At 39.0% G+C, this 25,552-nt stretch overlaps 1 protein-coding gene across 3 annotated transcripts in view; it reads right to left on the bottom strand.

The window, feature by feature from the left end:
• SPTBN1 (spectrin beta, non-erythrocytic 1) overlaps positions 1–25,552 on the bottom strand; it is a 200,441-nt gene that overhangs the window by 136,640 nt on the left and 38,249 nt on the right. For all 3 annotated transcript variants that reach the window (XM_045446057.1, XM_045446058.1, XM_045446059.1), the window contains exon 2: positions 8,252–8,446. In XM_045446057.1, the coding sequence (XP_045302013.1) occupies positions 8,252–8,399 (148 nt within the window). In that variant the 5' untranslated portion in view covers positions 8,400–8,446. The remainder of the gene's footprint in view (positions 1–8,251; positions 8,447–25,552) is intronic.

The raw sequence follows: 25,552 nt of genomic DNA, 5'->3' as shown, positions 1-25,552 counted from the left end.
TACCTTCCTGGCACTTGCATACATGTTTGGTTAATGTTTCATGTAAATAGGTCTTGTCTTCCTATTGAGACAATTCTATACCATGTTTCAAAGATTTATTAATATATCCAATAGAAGGCTAGCTTTGTACTCTCACTAGAAAGAAGGTGAATATTTTATATACGCATACATACATAGATACATGTATAAATTTTTGTTATGTTTATTCATTCTGGCAGGGGTAGGTGATTATGAATTAACAGTCTAATTCTGGAAAGTCTCTAAGTAAAACCATATTATAGATCGTAAAAAATATAAAGCCAATATCTAAACTATCTCATTAAAAACTCATGACTGTAGGTAGAAAAGACATTAAGACATCTCTCAAAAAAGGTAAACTTAAAAATCTTTTAAGGTTTTAAAATAGGCTTTCCTCCATCTATGTGCAGGTCTATCTATTCTGGAATTATGTAAACAACTTAAGTACATAACTTTAACCACAGCTTGAAATTTGTACTCATGTGGGAGAAACTATGACAAGTTTTGCTCCAATTTTCAGTGTACAGAATCCAGCTCTTTTCCTCCTGAGAAAAACCCTGTCCCTGAATTTTTATTTTTATCTATAACTGCAGATTTTTTTTAGGATATACCTTTCAAGTTTCCTTACTAATTTTGATTAGCACTAGAAAGCTAATTTAGGCCCAGAGAAACTGTCTACTCTCCTGGAGATTACAAACTAAAAGGTCTCAACAGTGATAGAGGTTGGGGACGGGCGGCGGGGGGGGGGGGGGGGGCTTTATCATCTCTGGGACCAAGAGGATCCACCCAGAGAGGGGCTGGAATGAGGCCTGGGATTAGAGGAAGAATGCGCTCCCCCTGCCAGGAGACAGCACTGTACTCAGTTTGGGCACAACATTAAGGCTTCTTAGGTGTCAAGATATCAAAACATAAACTGTGACCTGCTTACTGGGGGAAAGGGCAGACTGATATTTTGAAGAAGAGATAAAAAGTTGATTTTCACTTTGAGGGGAAGACTCAGACAGAACAGGATACGAATATTAAGTGAGAACACTCAGGCCATGTCCCAGGAAAATGTTTCTCAAAAAGTGTATCAGATGCATTAAAAATGCAGATCACTGGGTTCCCTCCTCCAGTGGTGAATCTCAACTTATGGGGGAACCTTAAATGTGCATTTTTAAGTAAGTGTGCTATTGAGTCCTCTGCATCCAAAAACAGTGCTTGAAAGCAGTGCCAAATTTTCAGCTGAAACAGCAGAACAAAGATGTGGTACAAGATCTGCGTTGTTGCTACCTGTGTCTTAGTACCAGAAAGCACAAAAAGGAGATTCATTTTTACAACAACAATTTGACTGATGCATTATCCCTGAACAGAATTTAAATTTACACTTAGCCAAGTGGCCAACTACTTACTGCTTTATAAATATACTCAAGACCAAATACCTGATGGGTATTTTAAGCTCACATTTGTGTGGCTGGATCTATAAAGTTTTAACCAGTAAGTGTCTATGTGAAGGCATTCAAATTGCTCTGTCCAAGTTGGTAGCCACTGGCCACACGTGACTAATGACCATAAGAAATGTGGGTGGTAAAATACATATTGGATTTCAAAGACTTAGTAGAAAAAATGTAAAGTATCTTGCTAACTTCTTATACTGACTGCACATTGATACGATAATATTTGAGATAATTTGATTAACTAGAAGATGAAAGTTAAAAATCACATGTGGGTAGGTGGCTCAGTTGGTTAAGTATTTGACTTCGGCTCAGGTCATGATCTCAGGGTTTGTTGAATTTGAGCCCTGCATCAGGCTCTGTGCACAGCACAGAGCCTGCTTCAGATCCTCTGTACCCTTCTCACTCTGCCCATCCCCTGCATGCACATGCATGCTTGCTCTTTCTTTCTCAGAAAACAAAACCATTAAAAAAAAAAATCACATGTGGCTAGTTTTACATTTCTTTTGGACAATACTGCTTTAAACATTTAAAGCAAATCAGTGCTTTAGCTGATTAAATGCTCCACCAAAATTATTGTTCATTCAAATGCTTGTATTTAAAGGGAGTCTGGCCTATACATATAGCCGCTAATAACTTATATGCTCTATGGATATAATGTAAAAGATACAATTAGTGAGTGGCCTCCAGCTCTTTTTCCTATGGCTATCAGCTGTCCTTGATTCCCCACTAACCATGTAAACTCAAGGTCAATTTCTTCTTCCAAGTCCATAGCTTAGCAGAAAGGCTCTTATGAATAATTTTAGCTCATAAATGTTGACGAGTGACAACTCCCAAAGGAATTTCATTTTTAATTTCTGTCTTTTTTAACTACTCAATTATGTATAGGCTTTTTCCTATAACTTTTCTATGACATGATTTTTTTGTGGAAATAATTAAAACTTCTGAATGTGATATTAGGAATTTATGCTTTGTTTTCCTTATTACAAATTAGTTCAGATTTTATGTCAGGAAAAAATTCAAATACAGGTAAGAAAAAAGGGAAATCATTCAGAAATAAACACTGTTTTGGTGTACATCCTCCCAATTTTTAAATTTACTGCTGATGAGTGTTGATACAAAAATATTAATTCTAATTACTTTATCAATATTTTCAAGCAAAATGTACTTTTTAATGGACTACTTTTCCTTTCCTGCTTTATGTTGATTCTACAATATATAACCTGTAACCATAAACACTTATCACTTGTAAAAAGAAACCATTTACCTTTTACATTTCTTTAACAGATCTAAGTTTTTTTGTTTTTATTTCAAATAAAACGTTGCTTTGCAAAAAGTCCAGCTTTTTCTAAATCACTTTCATTACCACATGTTCCACACTACTGGGGCAATTTGGTCAGAGGTCAGGAATGTGGGTACACCATCATGGGATGCAGGAAATCATTTACAGAATGCATAAAAAAAAGTCACTTCACAGCACTCTGCCTTAAGGCTGAATCTGCACGGCATGATCTCTGCTACACAACACAATGCACCAATGCTCTTCTCATCTTCCTTCTAAATTATAAATGGGAGCACACAATTTAGGCACAAGTATAAATCTCCCCAGCCTCGTATATATAAAATTTGTGAACATGTGGCAAGAGTCAGTATTAATTCTAATTAGTTTCTAAAACATTCCTAAGTCTTGACCTTTTAATTTTTTTATTGTTTAGTATTTATTTTCGAGAGAGACAGAGACAGAGAGTGAGGTGGTGGGGGGAGGGGTGGGAGTGCAGAGAGAGCTGGAGACACAGAATCTGAAGCAGGCTCCAGGTTCTGAGCTGTCAGCATAGAGCCCGATATAGGGCTCAAACACACAAACCCTGAGATCATAACCTGAGCCAAAATCGGCTGCATAACTGACTGAGCCACCCAGGTGCCCAGTCTCGACATTTTATAAGCTAACAATTCAAGAGACCCCCTCTCCACCTAACTTGTGTGAGGGGGAAACTTTCAGATGAAGGTTTTCTCTACTGTAAGAAAGAACTGCTGTTTTCAACCCCACCAGGAGATTCTCTAGGTGGATTATGAAGACAGCAGTGCTCAGCTCCTGATGCTTTCACTAGTGTTTTCCTCTGATGTTTCAGATACTAAAGAACGGGAGGGGGGTGCTGAGTGACTGAGAGATGAATCAGACTAATTTTCAAGCAAAAAAAGTCTAAGGAGAATGGAAAGATTCAAAGCTCCCTGGGCAATGGAAGTGACCCAACTCCAGACTCTTTCATCTTTGCGATGATAAACTGGCACTTGACAAGTGACTGCAGGCCTGATTCCTACATTTTTAAAACATGGCCACATTCCACACCATACCAGGGAAGCCATCTCCCCTATGAAATATCTTACTGAGTCTGATACAACTCTGACACCAACTGGGTGTCCCAGACTATGATTCAACTCTGACACTAAGTGCTTGGAGTTAGCGCTGAACCCCCAGCTTAAGGGATCTGTCCCACAAGACTGCCTCCACTTCAGATGCCAGTCACAGGCCCGAGACCACCATATTTCTGACTGAACAGCAGAAGTTCATCAGGTCCCATGAACACAACCCTCAGGTTCAAAAATTTACTAGGAGGACTCACAGAACTCCAGAAAATACTTATTTTGCTGGTTTATTATGAAGACAACTCAGAAACAGCCAAATGGAAGAAGTATGTAGCCAAGGTATTGGGGGGCAGAACTTCCATGGGGTGGGGGCAGAACTTCCATGGCCTCACAGGACACACCACACTTCCAACACACTGGTGTGTTCCCCAACTCAGAAGTTCTCCAAATCCAGTCATTTAGGAGTTTTTATGAAAGTCTCAATATGTAGACATGATTGATTAAATCATCATCCACTGAGATTAAACTCAATCTCCAGCTCCCCCTCTTTCCTGGAGGTTGGTGGATGGGGCTGAAAGTTCCCACCTTCTCATTATTTGCTCATTCCAGTGACCAGTCCCATCCTAACACTATCTGAAGGTTTCACCCTAAGTCACCTCCACTAGCATAAATCCAGGTGTGAGGAAGAAGGCTTTTTATGAATAACAAAAGACAGCAAATTCCAAGGGTTTTAGGAGTTCTGTGCCAGGATCTGAGTGCAAAGATAAAATTTATTTCTTATTATACCACAAAGTTAAAAGCAAGAAGAGGATGAAGGCAAGTAAAACTGAAATTAAGAATGGTTTTTACAACTCAGAGGAAAAAAATATATATATCATATACATAATATATATTACCTATATGTAAAATATATAATATATATTACATATATAGCAGCTTAATAATAGAAAGGATCTGCGAACTGGGTAAAAACTAGTAGCAAGTAGTTTACCTCACCTTATTTTCTCAGAGAAAAGCCACTTAGTAAAGGACACAACCCAAGGTGGTTGTTACATTATCAATATAAGACACACTATCAACACAGCACACTATAAAAAGATGAATTCCTGCAGTAACGTCCTTTGTATAACACCTCGGAAATTCAGACTGAAATCTAGAGAAGACTCAATATGCAGAGCACTTAAGAGGGACAGGAAACTTGGTATGCACATTTCTACTCACATTTCTAGCGCTCTAACCAAGATTTCCCACTTTAGAATGTGCATTTGTAACAGAAATCCTACAACAGCACTCTCTCACGCTGGACCTATCACTATACTACTTCCCTGTAAGGAACAGGAAGATATTTCTCTCCTCTCAAAATGAGGTGCCAGCCTTCCACACGACTCCCACATTGAAGTGTGTCTTTCAGATAGCTCTGTTGAGTTTGATACTTTAATTCTTACTAGACTTCAGCTGGGTCTAGATGAAATAGTCTCAGACACCCAAGGAAATAGACCAAACATCAATACTCCACACCAGTCTGGAAATGTGATTCCCCAGACCAGCCACATCAGTATCACCTGTTAGAAATGCAAATTATCAAGCCCTATCCTGGACTTAATGAATCAGAAACTTGGGGGTTGGCCCAGCAATGAACAAGACGACCAGGTGATTCTGATGCATGCTCACATTCTAGAACCACTGTTTCAGACACTGCCGGACTGTTCTGTTACTCTTGTTTTCAGCATATAAGATTTCTTAGAGAGTTCAGAGATCTTTCTGTCCCACAGAAGTGGGAAGTCAGATAAGAAGAAAATCTCCTCCAATACACAGATGGTTTTCCTGATATTTTCTGGATTCACTGAAAGCAATTTTTTTTTTCTATTTAACTTGGAGGCAACACGTTTTCTTTTCAATAACTTGTCATGGTTACTCATGGCTTCTTCTAGACCACAAGATGCATTCCTGAGCCTTTTAAAGATCTTTTTAAAACCATGTTTCAATTACTCATTATCAATACTCTATACCAATATGCTTTGAATCATTTTGTATTTTACTGAATATAGAAAAATAGGTATACACTTTGGAGGCAGTCTGCCTTAGCCATTTCTCAGCAGTGTGACCTTGGGCAAGCTAGTTAATCTCTCCATGCCTCAATTTCCTCATCTATACACTATAGATAATAATAATGTCCCTCATATATGGTTGTTATAGGATTAGCTGTTAATATATACAATGCATTTAGAACAGTGCCTGCACACAGTAAACACCATGTTAAGTGCTTACTATCATTAACTATAGTAGTTCAGGGACCCAGATAGCATGGAAGAAAAGCCACCCTAGGAAGTTTAAGAAAACTGACCAATACTAAGTACAGCTGGAGATATCCTCCAGAACTGCAGGAAAGACCAGATACAAAAAGCAAGAACTGCTCTACAGTTGTAAATACATCTTCTTCTTTTTTTTTTTTAATTTTTTTAATGTTTATTTATTTTTGAGAGAGAGAGGGAGACAGAGTGTGAGCAGGGGAAGGGCAGAAAGAGAGAGGGAGATACAGAATCTGAAGCAGGCTCCAGGCTCCAAGCTGTCAGCACAGAGCCTCACCAGGGGCTCAAATTCATGAGCTGTGAGAGCATGACCTGAGCCAAAGTCGGATGCTTAAAAGACTGAGCTACCCAGGCACCCCATATTATTCTTCTTAAAAGGGAGATAATACATAGTAGCCTAGAACCAGAAAGTAAATGATTCATGATCAAACGTAACTGGCTACCCAAATCATACTAGTCTAAAGGCTTAAATGAAGATTCAAGAAAAAGAGGTAAGGGATTAAAGTACAAATCAATCCACTAGCACAAGCCAGCAGCAAGGTTTCCATAGGTTTCCATGTTAATGAATAAGCTAGAAAATAAAGCTTCAATTCTAGAGTGACTATCTGGTTAATCATTCATTTATGCACTCAATCAGGCAAGCTCAAGAAAGATCATTAAATCACCACCACTCAAGAGACAAATTATTCTAAGGCAACTGAATAACCTTCCTATAGCATTTAGTTAGCTATATTCCCAGCATCCATTTCCCTCCTCCTCCTTCCTGTTATATACCAAATTTTCTAGCCAAGGAGCTCAGATGGAACTGACCCCTCTCTGCCTCACCCCACAACCCCCACGCCAGAAGTACATCCTCATTAGCTAATGTCAATCAGCGTACCCTCTTCTCTGACTCCACTGGAAGAGAGATTCTAAGGAAGGCCCATGGCCCAAGTCATGATCGACCAGGTCAGTGAGACTGATCCTAGGACATGGTAGAAGTACTGGGGCAGCAGAGGTGCTCTTTTCTCCTGGGTATCCTTACAGACGGATCTGGGACCTGGGGCAGCCATCTGGGAACTATAAGGCCAAAAAATATAGAGAAGGAAACTGGGTCCTGTGCACACCATTTAAGCCCAGGAATAAGTCTTGCTTAAAGGCCAAATTTGTCTTCTATGTGATCAATACATTTTCTTTACCATTTAAACCACTTTGGGTTAGGTTTCCTTTTGCTTACAATCAAGAGAACTCTAAATGACACATGCATCATAAGTAAATTATACTATAAAGGTAAAAAATGTGAGCTATATGAACAATTAACAGTAAACTTACCTGTTAAATCATGGCTATAATTTATGTGTCATGATTAAAGACATTCAGAAAAAAAGTCATAAACGTACTTCTCTCATTTAGAAACCATTTTATTTAAAATCTCAAAGTACAGATGCAAGACCTTAAATAGACTCCACTTTGACCCTTGGTTTACATATATTCAGTATTGCTGAATCCTGATGAAACCCTGATGAAACCCTTTCCTGATTTCCAGGGCAATTCAGGGCAAGACCACTACCCACCCCAACTAGGGTTAGGGTAAAAGTGTGTTCTATGTATTTAACAGCACCAAGAGAGTTAGAAATCACAAAGGAAGGATGTGTTCCTGCTAATTTTAGTGAATTAATGGCAAACTTACCTGTTGTAGCATTAAATATGCCCTCACCACATTAAGTTATTGCTCTTTACATCTAAAACCCTTGCATGTGATGCTAACTACTCTTGGTCAGTCAAAGTAAGAACTCTACTGTAACAAGTCAGGTCAACTAAAATATCATAGCAACTAAGCACACAGGATGATTTGTACATTTGTCTGAATACGGTACAATATGCTGCATTATTTTGAAATGTAAGAGGAGTCAAAAATAAAAGAATTCTTAATAACCTAGGGCAGCTTGAAAAAAAATCACTCAATCATTTTGGCCTTAGGATCGACAGTTCCCCAAATATGGACCTGGCTACCTTATGCAACAGTCAACTCCTAGGACATGTTTAAGTAGAGGTGAGCTGACCTTCCTGTAGAAGAGACAGGGTGGGTGATTTTAAAGGGAACTATCAGGCCCCTGGGCTTCTGTCACAGGGCATGAGAAGACTTACCTGCCAGAGCCTTGATTCGGGACCGCTCAAAGAGCCTTGCGGAGCTGTTCTCATTGTCCCAGTCATCCACATCCCAGCGGTTGTTGACATCGCTGTACTGCTGTTGGATCTCAATGTTGTCATAGTCTGTGGCTACTGTGGTCGTCATCTTGAACTGTCTCAGCTGCTCCTCCACATCAGCTCCTTCTTACAGTTCTGTGAGAAAGAGCAAGAAAATCCTATTTAGAGGTCAAAAATGCTCTGTGCTCCCATGAAACCTACTGGGATAAAGGTAAAGTAGAATTGTAGAACAATTCCTACATGTCAAGAACAAGTTTCTGGGGTAAATCAATGCTGGTTTTGAACTTGAGCACTGCCTCATAACACGTGTGTAACCTTGGCTAGGTTATTTAACATCTCTGCGTCTCAGTTTCCCCAACCATTAAAGAGGAAAGATACTCTCCACGTTGTTCACAGGACTGAATGAGATGACACACACCCAAAACAGGGTGAGTTTCTTCCCTCTTTGTAATGTTTAAGTTTTGCAGTTTTAAAGTTTTATTTAAGAACTAAGATGAACACCTAGGGCTTCTGAATGAACTCATTTACTTCTACTGTGTACCACCATAAACTATAATCTCTTAGCTTCTCCTAGAAATTCATAAAATGTTATATAAGAGAACAGATCATTTCACCTAAATATCTCATTTTCATATCAGAACTAACAGATGCCTAAGATCAAATGAAATAGTAAATGTAAGGCACCAAGGACTGTTCCGGTGCATAGGAGAGGTTCAAACAATAATGACTGTAATTATTTATTGTTATTTACAAATTCTATGACCAAGACCCATTTCTCAGGGACCCACCCAGGTCACAGTATTTTACAAGAACAAATAAGAAACAAGAACCTAGGCCTCAACTTTTGGTCCACTGCTGTCTTCACTTTATCAAAATACCCTCAGAGAATAATGAGAAATACATTCAGCTTATATAGCTTCTTCTCTCTTCAATACAACTATGATTCATCCACTGAACTAGAATGTACTTAGGACTCACTACGTGCTCAGCACTGTTTCAGATGCTAGGGATAACAGTAAACAAGATAAGGACTGAGTTCGGGGCACCTGGGTGGCTCAGTCAGTTGAGCCTCTGACTTCAGCTCAGGTCATGATCTTGCGGTGCGTGAGTTCAAGCTCCACATTGGGTTCTGTGCTGACGGCTCAGAGCCTGGAGCCTGCTTCAGATTCTGTGTCTCCCTCCCCCTCTCTCTGTCTCTCCCCACTCATGCTCTATCTCTCTCTGTCTCAAAAATAAATAAACATTAAAAAAAATAAAAAAAAAAGATAAGGACTCAGCTCTAGTGAAGCATATGGCATAGGAGGAGGAGCTGAACAAAAAGCACACAAGAAAAGGCAAAATAGTTGAAAAAAAAATGAAAAGTGGAGTGATACAACACAGTCAATGATCAACCACACTGTATTATAAACCTCAAAGTTGCTAAGAGACTAGATCTTATTGTTCACACCACACACACACACACACACACACACACACACGGTAATTATATCACATGACAGAGATGTTAGCTAATGCTACAGTGGTGATCATGTTGCAATACACATATATATCAAGTCAACATGTTGTACACCTTCAACTTATATAATATTATACATCAATTATATCTCAATTTAAAAAAGAGAGGGGTGCCTGTGTGGCTCAGTCAGTTAACAGTCTGACTCTTGATTTTGGCTCAGGTCATGAACTCAAGGTTTGTGAGTTCAAGCCCCATGTCTGCTTGGGATTCTCTCTCTCCCTCTCTCTCTGCACAATGCCCCCTGGCCCCTCCCCTCAAAAATGAATGAATAAACCTTAAAAAGAGAGAGAGAGAAAATTTTGAGACTATTTGAGATTTGGTGGTCAGGAAAGTCCTCTCAGAGTCAGTATTTAAAATGAGATCTCAGTGTCAAAAAGGAATGAGTCATGCCCAGATCAGGAGCAACAGCATCCCAGGCAAAGGAGAGACTTTATGTTGAGAAGCAGGATAGCTTGTTGGGAGGAAATGAAGAGCTCAATGACCCAAATAATGACCCATCTTCACTCAAACACAAACATTTTGATGGGAGTAAAATCCTGGATTCCCATCAGGTAGACATAATCAATTCCAACAATATAAACTTATCAGTAATTTTAAGACTTACATTAGCAACATATTTAACCACATTTTATAAAAACATAAAAAAAATTATAGAAAATTAAGCCAATAAGTATATTCTATTGATCTTACTGTTTGTTACTTTTCACATTGAGTCATAAACCCCTTCAAAAAAAAATCAATAATGTCATGTACTATTTGACCTTGGGAGATGGTTAATTTTCATAACTTTGTTAATACCAAAGCCTTTCGTAAAATTCAGCCTTAGAGGATGCCATCTCTATGGGGGAAAAATGTGAAAGTGCTATGAATTACAAATTTGTGAAAGCAGACAAAGTGCAATTCAACCCAACCCATGGTGAAATCTAAACACTACATACCTCTCCAGATTCGTGCTGGCTATTTGGTGCCACCTGCTGACCAATGAGAACAAGCCACACCAAGGCCTCTAGGGCAGCTAACAACCTGTGCTCCATCCCACCACATCGGACTCCTGAGTAAGCCCAACTGCAATCCTTTCCCCTACGCAACCCTCTTCCTACCAATGACTTATCCCAAATTCAACGACTGCTTTCCAGAAATTTCTCAACAAGCGTTAATCCTCCTCTAAGCTTTAAATAAGTCATTCAAAGCACATAAGTATGTCTTGTCCTAAAAATTCTCTTTAATGGTGTTCTTTAATAACGTAATTTTCCCTTAAGACAAAGAGCAACGTGGGAAGCAAAAGCTCCTACTAGTCTGTGTACAAAAGAAATATTGATGCTATCACTTAATTCTTTTTTTTCAATTGGTTCACTTGAGTGTCTAAGAACTTGGACATCGGGGTCACTTTTTTCTTTAACATTTTCCATCTGTCCTAAGATAATATCTTTATCAAACAGCTGATTTTTCATAATGATGGAAGATGGAAGCTCCCCCCCCCCCACCAGGGCAATGTTAAAATGAAACATCCCAAACCCCAAAGGGCCACAGTGAAAGGGTGTTTCTAGGTTTTCAAAAACAACAACAGAGTAACCTGAGGATAAAGGGAAAGTCAGAGTCAAGGAAAGATGTGGATGAGTATGCCCATGACATGTGGATTCCAGAAAGCTCAGCACACTATAAACATTATTATCCCCCAGCCTATTTCAACAAGTGCCAGTGGAGGTGTCTCTAGTAGGTTATCTATAAAGGGCTAGATTTTCCTAAGGTGCTATCAGCCATGTGACCCCACAGCCAGTGAAGTAATCTGTATTTCTTAAATGGCTGTGGGGAGATTAGGAGGAGAGAAGAAAGGAGAGCTGGCCATCTTGGAACTCTGCCTAGCGGGTCCACCATTTGGAAAGCCTGAGATGGCTATATAAGGTTGGCATGAAACAAGACACTCTCCCCTCCCAGAGAAGGTTCCTCCCTGCCGCTATGGGCTCAAGTAAGGGCCTGGATTCTCACTTGATCACCACAGCAGGAGCTCATTAAATAATCCCCGAATGAATAAAAATCAATAATATACTGGGTGCAATAAGTAATACCCATGTTTTTGTGGCTAGGTTTGGGAAGATGGGTAAAAGTACATACCCACTTTCCCAGCCACGAGAGAGAGAGAGAGAGAGAGAGAGAGAGAGAGAGAGAGAGAGAGAGAGAGAACAAGAAATATATAAGAAAATGCCAAGACTTCTCAACGTTACTCTTCTGTAACCCTACAACCTATGAACTGGAATTTTCCAAAAGATACAAAAAAAATTCCAAAAGCTCATCATTTTCTGCTTCAATAAGAAGACAATAATTTTATTTCTTTAAATTGGCAGACCAGTTTAGATCTAGATCTAGATCTAGAAGGCAAAGAGGTTCCTACAGCTCTTACATGTACCACTATAAGGTCATAACCATCAAGAAAAAATCCAGAACATTACCATTCCAAGTTTTAGTAGTATTCCATTAGTTCACCTCTTTATTGATTAAAATTCTGTAAGTCAGTATCTCTCAAAGCCCAGAAGGAAAATATCATATCTGTTAACTTTCTGAGATGCCAAATCTGTTTTCCATGTGACACAGGTATTAGATAAATGTACAGGTTTTTGTTTCTTATGGTTATCTCCAAGTTTCCTTCCACTGCCCTCTTCTGTTACTGTACAAAATCTCCCTTGGTGATGTTACCCACTCCCCAAGCTTTGGCTCCTTCCCTATGTTGACTGCTGCTCCCTGGACAGCTAAGTGCTAAAGATCACCAGGTCAGTGTCTAAAACTAAACCCCTAGTTCCTCCCTGCAGACCCTGTTTCCCTTCCATCACTCCCTCACTAAATGCCACCTTCCTTTTTTCCAGTTACCTCACCTTGCAGTCCCCATCTCCCCCTCTCCTCCCATCTTCAGCCCCCAAGGCTGCTGGTATCCCCTGAAAATCCCAAGAGTTAGCTTAAGCAACAGTTTCTTCTTTTTCCAGCAACTCACCTCCAATTTTAACCCCTAACCCTTTCCCCTACATTGCCACCAGAGGGAACTTTCTCAAATGTAAGTCCAATCATTTCATTCCTGTGACTAAACCCACCAATGTCCACCCCTTCAAATATGCCCAGAAACCTTTGAAGAGAAATGTGACTCTTCATGAGGGAGCTCTGACCAGCTCTCCAGCCTGGTTTCAATATTACTGTTCTAAGCTCTTGTAGCTCCTGAGAAAAAAAGTCAAGCTCTTGACTTACCAACAGGCTACCTGGAAACAGCTTTCTCCTCTTCCCACAAATCCTAGCTTAGGTATCACTTCATCCAGGAAGCTATCTCTTATCAGTTACCACCATTAGCTCCTGGTCTGAATTAAGACCACCTTAGATAAGCCTGCATAAGCCTGGGAGGGAGCTCCCAGACACCTTATACACCACTGACATATCACTTACCATACCATTATACGACTGTTTCAAAATTACAAAACTTCTAGTTACTTACTGTTAATAGGCCATAGGCTCTCAGGGTCACATTCCCATCTTACTGTCCTTGTATCTTCTCAACTCTTAGTGGAGTGCGTGGAAACATTAAGTGCTTGCTAATTATTTATTTGTGGCTGGCTAGGTGGGTGGGAGACCGGTAGATGGAGGTCTGGAAGGTGAGGCAGATGTCACCTTCTTGACAGAGGCAATGTCAATTCAAGCTGCCATGCTAGTACCATCTCATCAGTCACAAAGGCCAAAATACATACTATTCTGAGCTATACAGATCTTCTAGGCATTCTGCTTTTAAGGAAGTCACAATTTTAGACTAGGCTGTTAATAAACATGAACAGATTTAATAAGGTACTTCCCCATGTACATTTTGAAATTTATGTTTCCCTTTTTAATTTAGTTTTTACCCACTAAAAGAATTTATTTTTTGTCTGAACTATTCAGATTTTACAAAGTTACAAGTAGAGAATAAATGGGATTTTCACTGGTAACACATACATACACACACACCCCTCCTTAATACTCAATTTTTAAAATTTTATTTGAGAGAGACAGAGAGAGACAGAGAGAGACAGAGAGAGAGAGAGAGAGAGAGAAGGGCAGAGGGAGAGGAAAGAGAATCTTAAGTAGGCTCCATGCTGAGCTTCAATGTGGGGCTTGATCCCACGACACTGGGATCATGACCTGAGCCGAAATCAAGAGTTGGATGATCAGGGGAATGAGCCACCCAGGTGCCCCTTTAATGCCCAATTTTATATTAAATGCTCTAATAAATTAAATGAAAATGAAAAAAAGGTAACTAACAGTTGCCAATTCTTTTTGAAGATGAAAACCATATGCTAACAATTATTTTGGAGAATCCACAGACTCAAATGTTCTGCAAACACTAAAAACCCTCCCACTTTACTCCTAAAAGAGTTGACAAAGCATAAAATGGATTTCTGGTATGCTATCTTTAAAAACAATTCTCCTCAGGTACTTTGAAGAGACAAAACTGTGTGTCTGACAATTTCCAGGAAGAGACCCAGGAGAGTTCTGCCTCCATCCTCTCAACTATAAAACATCCACAGAAAGTAAGGCAGTCACACCCTGTTTGCAATGTGCCCAATGAATCATTCTGCAGCATGAATAAAACAGCCAACAAAAAGGAATATCTGCAAGAAACCACATCTAGAACCAAAGTGAAGGATAAACCCAGCTAACCTATTGTTATTCAGGTTCATGGAGTTAGTTTCACAATAAGGCCCAAGACATCATCTTAAGTATTCAGAGTTCTCTGCTCACAAAACCAAGACATAAATGATAAGTTCTAGTGTGATAGCTAACAAAGTCACATACCCAGTTCCAGTCCTTAATAGAAGTATCATTCACTTCCTTTTTTTTTTTTTTTTTTAAATAAGCTCTATGCCCAACATTGGGCTTGAACTCATAACCTTGAGATCAAGAGTCATGCTCTACCAACTGAGCCAGCCAGCCACCCCAGTATCATTCACTTTTAAAATGACCAGTTTTGGGAATGCAAGCTGGTGCAGCCACTCTGGAAAACAGTATGGAGGTTCCTCAAAAAACTAAAAATAGAACTACCCTAAGACCCAGCAATTGCACTATTAGGCATTTATCCACAGGATACAGGTGTGCTGTTTTGAAGAGACACATGCACCCCCATGTTTATAGCAGCACTATCAACAATAGCCAAAGTATGAAAAGAGCCCAAATGTCCACCGATGGATGAATGGATTAGGAAGATGTGGTGTGTGTGTGTGTGTGTGTGTGTGTGTGTGTGTGTGTGTGTGTATACACATACACACATACTCCATTGTGTGTGTGTGTGTATGTGTGTGTACACACACATACATACACACACACACACACACACACACACACACACACACACACAATGGAGTATTACTCAGCAATCAAAAAGAATGAAATCTTGCCATTTGCAAATATGTGGATGGAACTGGAGGGTATTATGCTAAGTGAAATTAGTCAGAGAAAGACAAAAATCATATGACTTCACTCATATGAGGACCCTAAGAGACAAAACAGACAAACATAAGGGAAGGGAAATAAAAATAATATAAAAACAGGGAGAAGGACAAAACAGAAGAGACTCATAAACATGGAGAACAAACTGAGGGTTACTGGAGGAGTTGTGGGAGGGGGGATGGGCTAAATGGGTAAGGGGCACTAAGGAATCTACTCCTGAAAAAATTGTTGCACTATATGCTAATTTGGATGTAAATTTTTAAAAATAAAATATAAAATTAAAAAAATAAAAATAAATAAAATGACCAGTTTACTTGCTGCTTTACAGGAATACACCAACTATACAAAAAGCATGATTCAGTTATACAAACAAACAATTCATAGAATCAGGCCATTTTGAGAGGGAGGTATGCTCAGATACGTGTTTAATAACTACCCGTCATTAACAAAGGTGGTCTTCAAATACTTTATACTAACTTCTGTCTGTTTTATTTATCAGTGACAGAATAGGTTAAAATCTCCCACTGTGAGTGTGGATTTATCAGATTTTCCTTCTAATTCCCTGGATACATACAAATACAAATCATATCTATTTTGTCTTCTTGGTGGACTAATAACATGGAAATAGTCCATTTTCTCCCTAGTCACACATTAACTCTACTTCTTTGATAGTAATATTTACCTGGTATATTTTTTCCATTCCACTCTTATCTTCTATAGTCATTTTGTTTTAGGTTTTAGTTATGCCTCTTATTTTTAAAATCTAATCCAAGAGTTTCTGTCACTTTGTGGACAAATATAATCCATTTATGTTTATTAGGATTACAGCCATATATGACATTTCAACCAACTTGTTTTCTATCTTAATTAAAGAAATGGGGAACTGGGGCCCAAAGAGTTAAACAACTGGACCATGTCACAGCTGTGAGCCCAACATCCATAGTATCTTTGTCACCTCTAAATCCTGAGCCATAACTCAATCTAATTTTTAAAATGCAGAGAGCTGACGAGTTTAACAACCAAAGAAAATGCTAATAATACTTAAAATAGCTTAATTTTCATGCTGGCTTACTTTATGTGAGCATAGTGCTTTACTTACTTTTTCATTCAGTCCTTCCCAGGAAACCTTTGAGGAAGATATCATTATTAGTCCTATTTTATTATTTATTTATTTTTTTTAAAGTAATCTCTACACCCAACATGGGGCTTGAACTCACAACCCGAAGATCAAGAGTTGCACGCTCTACTGAGTGAGCCAGCCAGGCACCCCTATGAGCCCTATGAATAAACTAAGGCTTTGCTCCAGGTAGCAGAGCAAGGAAAAGAAGAAGCCAAGGGGATCTGAACCCAGTATATAGGACTCCATAGCCCATGTTTTAAATGAATGACTTAGCCTACATTTTGAAGCACAAAGCTTTAATAGTGGTCTATATCAAAAAATATCTAATGGACTCAAGGTTCTTAAATAAATTAGGAAATAGATTAGCCCTCTTCAAAGTCTAATTACTGCTTAAGGCAGCAAGTGACCTAAATGGGCCTCCAAAATTGTGCATTCTCAATGGAGGTGATATTCCTCCCAAAGAGTGAAAATTCATTTTGGGAATGGGGGGAAAATACTCTTTCCAATGTTAAGTACAGAGATATGGAGTATTTGTAGTATTAAAATTTCATGGATGGAAGATTAGGGGGAAAAATGTCTAAAAGACTCCTGGTAGAGAAAAGGAATAATGAAAAAAAGGTTAAAAAGCACCATCCAAGCTAAGAGAAAACATGTACCACTTTTAAGTAAATGAAGACCTGAAGGCAGCCACAGAAGACAGGAAGACGAAGAACAATTTTTTTTTTTTTTTTTTTGTAGAAAGGATTAGAATTTCATATACCAAAGGTCCTATTCATCATGTTTCTGATGTAAAAATTCACAGTGGGCTACTCTTCCCAAACACTAATGTATGTGCTTTACAGAAATGATGATGGTTAAGCCACCTTCTCCCTACAACATTCTAAGAGTAAAAAGCACCTATCACAAACCTTCTGCTATAGACTGAATGTGTCCCCCCAACAATTCACGTTAAATTGTAATGCCCAATATGGTGGTACTGGGAGGTGGGGTTTGAGGGAGGTGATTAGTGTCCTTATAGAACAGACACAGAGTTTAACCTCACTCATTCTTCCAGGAGAGGTTACAGAAATGTGATAGCCATCTATGAACTAGGAAGCGGGTCCTCATCAGACACCAAATCTGCCAGCACCCTGATCTTGGACCTTCCAGGCTCCACAACCATGAGAAATAAATGTCTGCTGTTTATCTATGGTATTTTTTTTATAGCAGCTCAAAGGGACTTCATTCCCAATATTTAGAAATAACCTCTTTCCTACACAAGTAAAAGATGCCCCAAAAAGGCTGATACTTAGTTTTATGAACAAAGTCCTAGGAACAAATTTTATTTTTTAACATGGGCACGTTAAGCCAGGCTCTACTATTTGGAGGAGGAAATTTCCTTTCCTTATTGTAAAGGAAATTAATTATTTTAAAACATTTCACTAGCAAACAATACATTGACCATAATTCATTTTATCTTAAAGCAATCTATTTAAAAAGTCCATCACTATGGCTTAACAATTTACATTACACAATGACCAAGAACAGATTTCTACAACAAGGAGGAGTATAATGTAGGGGGGGAAACAAGGCATTGCTGTGACCTTCCTCTATTTTTTAGGGTAAGCTGCACAAAAACCAGTGGAATTATAAACAGAATTATTATTTGACCGTTTTAAATGAAAGAAAAATTCTTAATACACTGAATAGAAATTTATCCTCTTTTACTATTTGTAAATGAAATTTTTAAACAAAGTACCTAATTTATTTTCTCTGCCTACCTATGATATCACCCAATTCTAAATATAAATCTGCAAGCCCTGAAGGTTTTTTTAGACTAGCTTTATTTTGAAAACAGATCTAGACTAAGATTTTTTATTTTGAAAACAAAAGATTTTTTATTTCGAAAGAAAGCTTTTGCAATGTCTACCTAATATGCCTCAAAATCACTTAACTTGAATCAAACAAACAAAAAAAATAATACAATAATTTCTACTAAACATATGGCTATCTTTATCGGCAGCTAAAGACCAAACTTCTTTTTGTCTCCTTACAGAGAGAAGCAATTAAAACTGAAATCATTAACTCAATGCAGACCTAACACCACGATCTGATATGATAGCCAGTGTGGGATTTCTGAGCCATTAGAAGTAACTATTTTGGTCTTACCCTTATTCCCAGACAGTTTTAAATTACATTAGAATATAGGCCTAATGGCACTGCTGCCAAAGTGCTGATTCTGAATTTCAGTAAGTTTGGCATTTCACTGCCTTATTTGAGAAATTTCCTAAGTCAGTATCATGTGCGCCTAACCGGAACAATAGAGGAGCAATAATGTGCTTTCTATTTGGAAAGCAGAGTTTTCCTTCTAGAGTAGCCCATTGCCAAAATCCTCTGCAAATCTATCAAGCGAAAATGAGTACCTCTATTTCCTGGAATAGTGATCAAATGAAGGAAATATATAAAATGGCAATGAAAAACAACACTATGGGAAATGATGAATGAGGCACACATACCCTAAGCTCCACGAGGGCCAGGATCCTCTCTGTTCTGCTTATTTTTATACCGCCAACACCAGCATCAGACTTAAGCCACAGCAGGTGCTCAAAAACAATTATGAATTAAAATGGCAGGTGCCAGGAGCAGTGTTAACTCCAGAGCAATTCTGAAACACAATGCTTTTTTCTGCCTAAATCATATGTATCTTGGACCCCAATAAAATTCTCATTGTTACATACGTGGGAACCTTCTCTTCACTCAGTTTCATTTAGAAAAGGATCAGTTTTTACGAGAAGTTTGCTTTCAAATGTTACAAAATAAGACAGATCATATTTGAATAGGAATGGAGCAATCACTAATTTCACAATCTCATTTGGGATAAATAAATACATGTATCTTAATACGTAATGTTTTAAGAATCATTTCCCTTTGCAAAATGACCAAAACCCTAGGCTTGTCTAATACCCAACTTTCCAAAGGTTTAAATATCTCTAGTTAAGTTTTCTCAGAGAGAAGTTCAAACAATTTTCGTTGCTCAGGTTAATACTTTGGCAACAAGCCTTTCCCCTATGTATGCCTGGTGAATGTTTCCCAAAGCTACTTAGAAATCTGTAACCTTTCATATGAACAAAATGAGTAAAGGTTGGGCTATGATACTTGAAAAGGAGAATTGACATTAATTTCAGAAAATAACATTCAAATAATTGCCATTTTAATATGATCAAACCTCTATTACTAAAATTTGTTTAGAACTGATCAATTTGAAAAACTTTAAAAAAAATAACAACGTTTAACAATTAATACAGGCTGAACTCCATTAGAATTCTGCACATTACTTTCAAAAGCTTGATTCCAAAGGAGCTCAGTATCAACCTTGGTAACAAAGGTCAGTTAAAGTAAATGTGGAGTTCCATTTTGGATTTCGAGGATATTTAAACGTTGATATATGAGAAAAAGGAGTTACGGTGTTTGAACTGTTCCCTCAAGTTCAGAATGACAGAGAAACTCTCTGATATATAACTAAGAGCATGCATTTCATCATAGGAGACCAAACACAAGTACATCTACCACAGGGCCAGACCCTAACCTGACCGACTGAGTCAGCTCAGCACCCCACCCCAAACTTCTCACAAAGGCCAAGATTAAAGCATGGCCTACCCAAAGCTACAGGGGCATGGGCCTGCAATTCAAATTTGCTATTGCTCAAATCACTTCAAAATGAAAATAAGGTCTCAGCTGGTGAAGTCCTTAATCAGGTTCAAGAGCAAAGGAAACCAGCAACTTTCCTTGTTCCCCCCAACAGCAGAAAATAGGCTTAAAAGAACAAGAACTAGAGCATCCAGAGCATTCCCTTTAAAAGCTCCCTATTGATATGATTTTGGAAACTGCATTTTTGAACTCCTCGCCTGAACAAAATCAAGCCTAGACTTTTATCTCCTTGAAATATGTTATTAATAAACCAGTTTTCTACTTCCCAAAATACCTACAACATAACATGCACTTTGTTTTTCCTGCTTCCAAATGCTTTCAAATAAGTTAGTTACTTCTTTTGCCAAACTCAGCAACAGAGTGAAGAATGAACAGGATGGTAGGGTAAATTAGAGAACTGGAGGCAATAAATCCTGTTAGCATTCTATGATCCTGTGCAGAGAGAAAATCAGGGGGCAGAAAATCAGGGGGTGGCTGGATATTTAGGGATGTCTGAGTGAACTCTGACGCTGTCTTTCCTGCCATCAAACGTTAATGCAGATTTGAAAAGATTCCTGTAATTAAGGGAAGCTTACTAATCTCATTAGCAACAGAGCTACTATCTCTCAGTAACTCGTGATTTTAAAGACTGGGACAACAGAACCAGGTCAGCCTAAACATTACTTTCTCTAGGAAGGCTCTTCTGAAGCTCCCAGTCCCAACCCATGGCCTCCTATTATATGCTCTTGTTGGTATCTTTTCCTCATGGCACATACCTATAGCATTTAAGTAATTATATGTGTAATTATTTGTTAAATAACTATCTCACCTTCTATACTATACTCTCCATGAGTTGGGCATCTCTCTTTTTCATCAATGTATGCGTAGATATAATACCTAGCACATAGCAGATAATAAACATTTAATAAATAAACTTAAAAAAAATTTTCACCTTCCACGAGTATTATAATCGCTTTCCCTATGTAATCTGCTGTATCAAGAAAAAAAAAATGTCCAGTGTAGTGAATGGTAAATTTTTTCAAATGAAAGCAAAACTCAAACAAAATCTGAATAAACTCCTAAGTGATCAAGAATTATCTGCATAATTTTACTATATTTACATTAAAACTTTTAACTTCCCTGACTGACCAAGAAGAAAAACTTCAAATGACAACTTCAATTTCAAATTACAGAGGTTAATTTCCTCAGTAAAAACTGCACTGTCGGCTGAAGAGCCATAGTCAAAGGGTGCCAAGTCAAAGATGAAAAGTGTGGTGGGTCAGGTCCATAACCCAGGGCCCAGACAGAAAGTATACCTAGAAACCTCAGAAAGTATACTTAGCACAGTGAAGGACATCAGACAAAGAAGAGACTCAAAACTGTTCAAAAACACAATCGGTACTCCATTTTAAGTACCCAAAGTTGGAAGAGGTGAAAACTGACAGCATTCCAAAGAAAATGTGGTAAGCTCAGGGGCACCTGGGTGGTGCAGTCGGTTGAGGGTCCGACTCTTGGTTTCGGCTCAGGTCATAATCTCACAGTTCATGAGTTCCAGCCCCACATCGGGCTCTGCACTGACGGCGTGGATTTTGTTGTGATTCAGATTCTGTCTCTCCTTCTCTCTGCCCTCCCCCACTTGTGCACTCAGGCACACGCGCGCTCTCTCTCTCTCAAATAAATAATTAAACTTAAAAAAAAAGATTTTTAGAAAATGTGGTAAGCTCAACATGAAGTGCCAGCAAAAGACAGTACAAACATGGGTGGCTTGGTTGATAGAAATGAAGTCATCACCCCAGGGCACTGACCAACTCTAGAGTGCTGAGAAGCGGGTAGCCAGGTTGGAAGACACCTGGAAGTCCAGGCCCAGGAGCCAGGACCTCACAGGGGAACAAATCTTAGAGGGACATTCGGCATCTACCCTTAAGAAGAGCTTCAGGAGCTCTCATGTGGGCACTGGCACAAACTCCTTGGCAGACAGGGAGCAACAAATTCATAGTGACTCAGGGTTAGAAGGCACTTTCTAACAACTAGAGCTCTCCAAAAAATGCAGAGGGTTGGCCAGAGAGCAGGGAGCTCACCTTATCACCAGCAGTTCACACAGGGTGGGGGAAGTACCATATGACAGGGAAGCTACAGAGGAAACCAAGTACTGTGTGGGAAGCTGGGCTACATGAATGCTAAGATCCCTTCCAACCAGCAGGCCCCTAGGATTTGGTTAACCACAAAGTATTTACCATTCTTACAACCAGTACACTGTAGTAATAGTACAGTACTCAAAACTTAGTTCCCAAGGTATGCACGATACTCTCTCTTGGATGGGGCTTAAAGGATATTTCAAGAGAATGACTTTTCCATTCCTACTTTTAACATGATCTCTCTTACCTTAATTATAGCCATTCTTTGTGTTTCCATATAAGGAAAGTATTTGCATTCTCTTTAAAACAAAAGTATTCTTCTGCAAACATTTATAAATATTTTCATTGAGTTGCACAACCCCAGTAGAAAAAAAAATTGGCAAACAGTTTTGAAACTGGTTTTTACTTTTTTTTTTTTAAGAGAGAGTGTAAGAAGGGAAGAGAGGCAGTGGGGAAGAGAGAGAGAGAGAGAGCAAGAGAGAATACCAAGCAGGCTCCATAGTCAATGCAGAGCCTGATGAGGGGCTACATCCCATGACCCTGGGTTCATGACCTGGGCTGAAATCAAGAGTTGGATGCTCAATTGACTAAGCCACCCAGGCTTAGTCATTTTGATGAAAACATTAAAGTGCACCACTGAAAATATTTATCAAAACAATTATTTTATTAGGCAACTTTATACTTTTATTAATACCATAATGTACCAAGTAAAACCTATGTTCATTAAAAAAAACCCTTTATTTAATTAGAAAATACTGCCTATGCTGGCATAACATCTCTGTGACCCAAAGCATATTATTGAGTCTGGGACGGTTCTTTGCAAAATGTAGAGACATTCCTGATACCTAAATGTATGTATAAAAGTTTTTATTTAATAAAGTCAGAATGTCAGAATATAAAACAGCTTGTGCTTCATAAACCCTCTGTTTACACTGCTTAAATGAAAACCTCTCTTTACTTCTTCAGTTTTGGGAGAAGGGTGCTGCATTTCAAATAGATTCCTTAAGAAAATTACTCTGTGATCCCCCTGATCAGATTTTAAATTCATCAGTCCCACCTACTGTACTTAAAAGTCAATGGACACATATCCAGTATCCAGAATTGGTCATTTTCCAGCTAAGTCCTGACATAAAGAGAGTGACAAACCAGATCAAATAACCAAGGTACCAAATCAGCTAGAGAACTGGTTTTGCTATGGCTGTTTTAAATGCAGTTCCTAGATGTGTCCTTTTCTCACCCGTTTTCTAGAGGCAGATCACGACTGCACCATAACATTTCTGAAAAAAAGTGAATACATTTGGAAGCATTAAGAAAGTGTGGGAAAACTTCACTGTAATCATACTCAGCTATGGGATGATGAAGAATTAGTCATTTAGCAGCTTTTCTGCCAGAAGTTGGCTGGTTTTGCTTTCTGGTGATGTACATGTGTTTTTGATACTGCCATTTTGCTCAAAAAGGGTTGATATGTTCAAAGACTAGGAATGAGACACCTGTTTGTGAGAACAAGGATCAAAATGGTGACTTACAAGAATGGTCATTGCCATACTTACGGAGATTTCTTGCCTGTAAGCCTTGGATACTTTTAAATTCTGCTAAATCCCTCAGACCCTCCAGGGGGAAGGAGTAGGCAGCCAGTGTCAGAGATTTCTTTAAAACACATCTTGCCTCACTGGAAGACAACAGGGAGGGTATTGATCTGCTTAGTTTGCTCTGACTGCAAAGGCACTAAGCAGGTGGGCAGAGACCCCTCACATTATGGAAGGCAGCCAATGGTTTACACAGTCTACTAAAAACTAGCCAAGTTCCCATGAGATCCTTCTATCTTCAAATGGAGCATGCAAAGAAATGGAGTATAAGACATCAGAATGGAGACTCCAGTCTTGGGGGCAGGTGAGACTGGTTGACCAGGATCCAAAAATGCCTTTTTTTTTTTTTTTTTTTTTTTTAATTAATCAGCTCAGTAAAGTACGCTCTACAGGGCAAGAAGATTTTTTTAACTTAGCAATCGCTGACCAGAAGACTAAAACATACCCCACTGTTAAAACCCCTCTCCGTGTAAAATCTAGAGTGACTACTGTGCCAGGAAATATGCCAGCTACACAGCCAGGGAGTATCAGTGTTCCTCTTGCCTCATGACCACAGAGGGAACACGGCAGTGACATCAAGTGCATTCTCCTTGAGATGAGCTGGCTGATGTACTAACTCAGGAGTCTGTGCAGAGGTCTCTCTTCATTCCTAATGAGGACAAAGCCAATCAGCATTGGTCCTCTTCAATGAGACTGCTCACCACTCCCACACACTCTAGGAACCTCCCTCAAGAAGTTCCAGAAAGTTCCTGCTAGCCAGCTCCACAGGCTTTACAAATGAAGGAGGAGACCCTCCCCCTTGCTTTCAGTGTACATTCCAAGAAGAAAACATACACACACACACACACACACACACACACAGAGCAAAGCCAGAGTTTACCTTTGGTTTTGCAATGAGATAGATTTTTCATTAACACATCTCTGTCTGACTTCAGACTAAGTCCATTAATCTTTATGTATAGAACTTTGCAGAAAAAGCAGGCTGGGAGCCTGCATGCATACACGTCCCAGCCCCAAAAGGTATTCTCTGAAGTGAATATTTATTTCATTTCCTCTAAATAGCAGGAGGGAGCTTGCATCTCTGCCATGCCTCTGTTGCCTGAAATAGCAATGTCAGGAGCAGCCCTCTCTGATGTAAACCAACTCCTCATGGAGGAGGGGCGGGCAGGTACAGCTAGACCATTCTATCAGCCTGACCATCCCACAGCGCTAAATTGATGCCAGCTGTCCATTACTGTCTACATTCCTTAGGTCTCTGGAACCTGCTCCTGACAAGAATAACAAACCTTCACCATCAGCTTCCAGATGATAGCAGAGGTGAGGCCTTCAGGGCTAAAAAGCAGAAAACCACCAGCTTCCCCATCACAGTCACTGTCTCTCATGGAAAGGAGGGGGGTATTTCAGAGGCCGGTGAGTGTCTTTTAGATAAGAGATGAATGAATTTTCTGATTCATGTCCTGAAAGAAAAATGCATTTTTATTTTCTACATTTCTCCGAGTTTTACATTTGGAAATGGATGCTGTCATGTTACAAGAATCAACAGCAGGTCTGGAAATGAACCAAAGCCATTTAATCCAGTCTTGCTTTAAAATGCAAGTGGTTTTCAATCAAACATTCCAAAATATGCTAATGATCACCTGCAGCACAAATTTTCTGGGAGCTGTAAACACTTAACCAAAAATGTGATCAAATTTTTCTCAAAAGTCTCTATGCACAAAAGTCACTCCATATCTCAGCTTCCTCTTGTCTCACAACTCCCCAGCC

The sequence above is a fragment of the Leopardus geoffroyi genome, chromosome A3 (genome assembly GCF_018350155.1).
Source record: "Leopardus geoffroyi isolate Oge1 chromosome A3, O.geoffroyi_Oge1_pat1.0, whole genome shotgun sequence".
Lineage (NCBI taxonomy): Eukaryota > Metazoa > Chordata > Mammalia > Carnivora > Felidae > Leopardus > Leopardus geoffroyi.
This window is presented reverse-complemented; position numbering and strand designations above follow the sequence as displayed.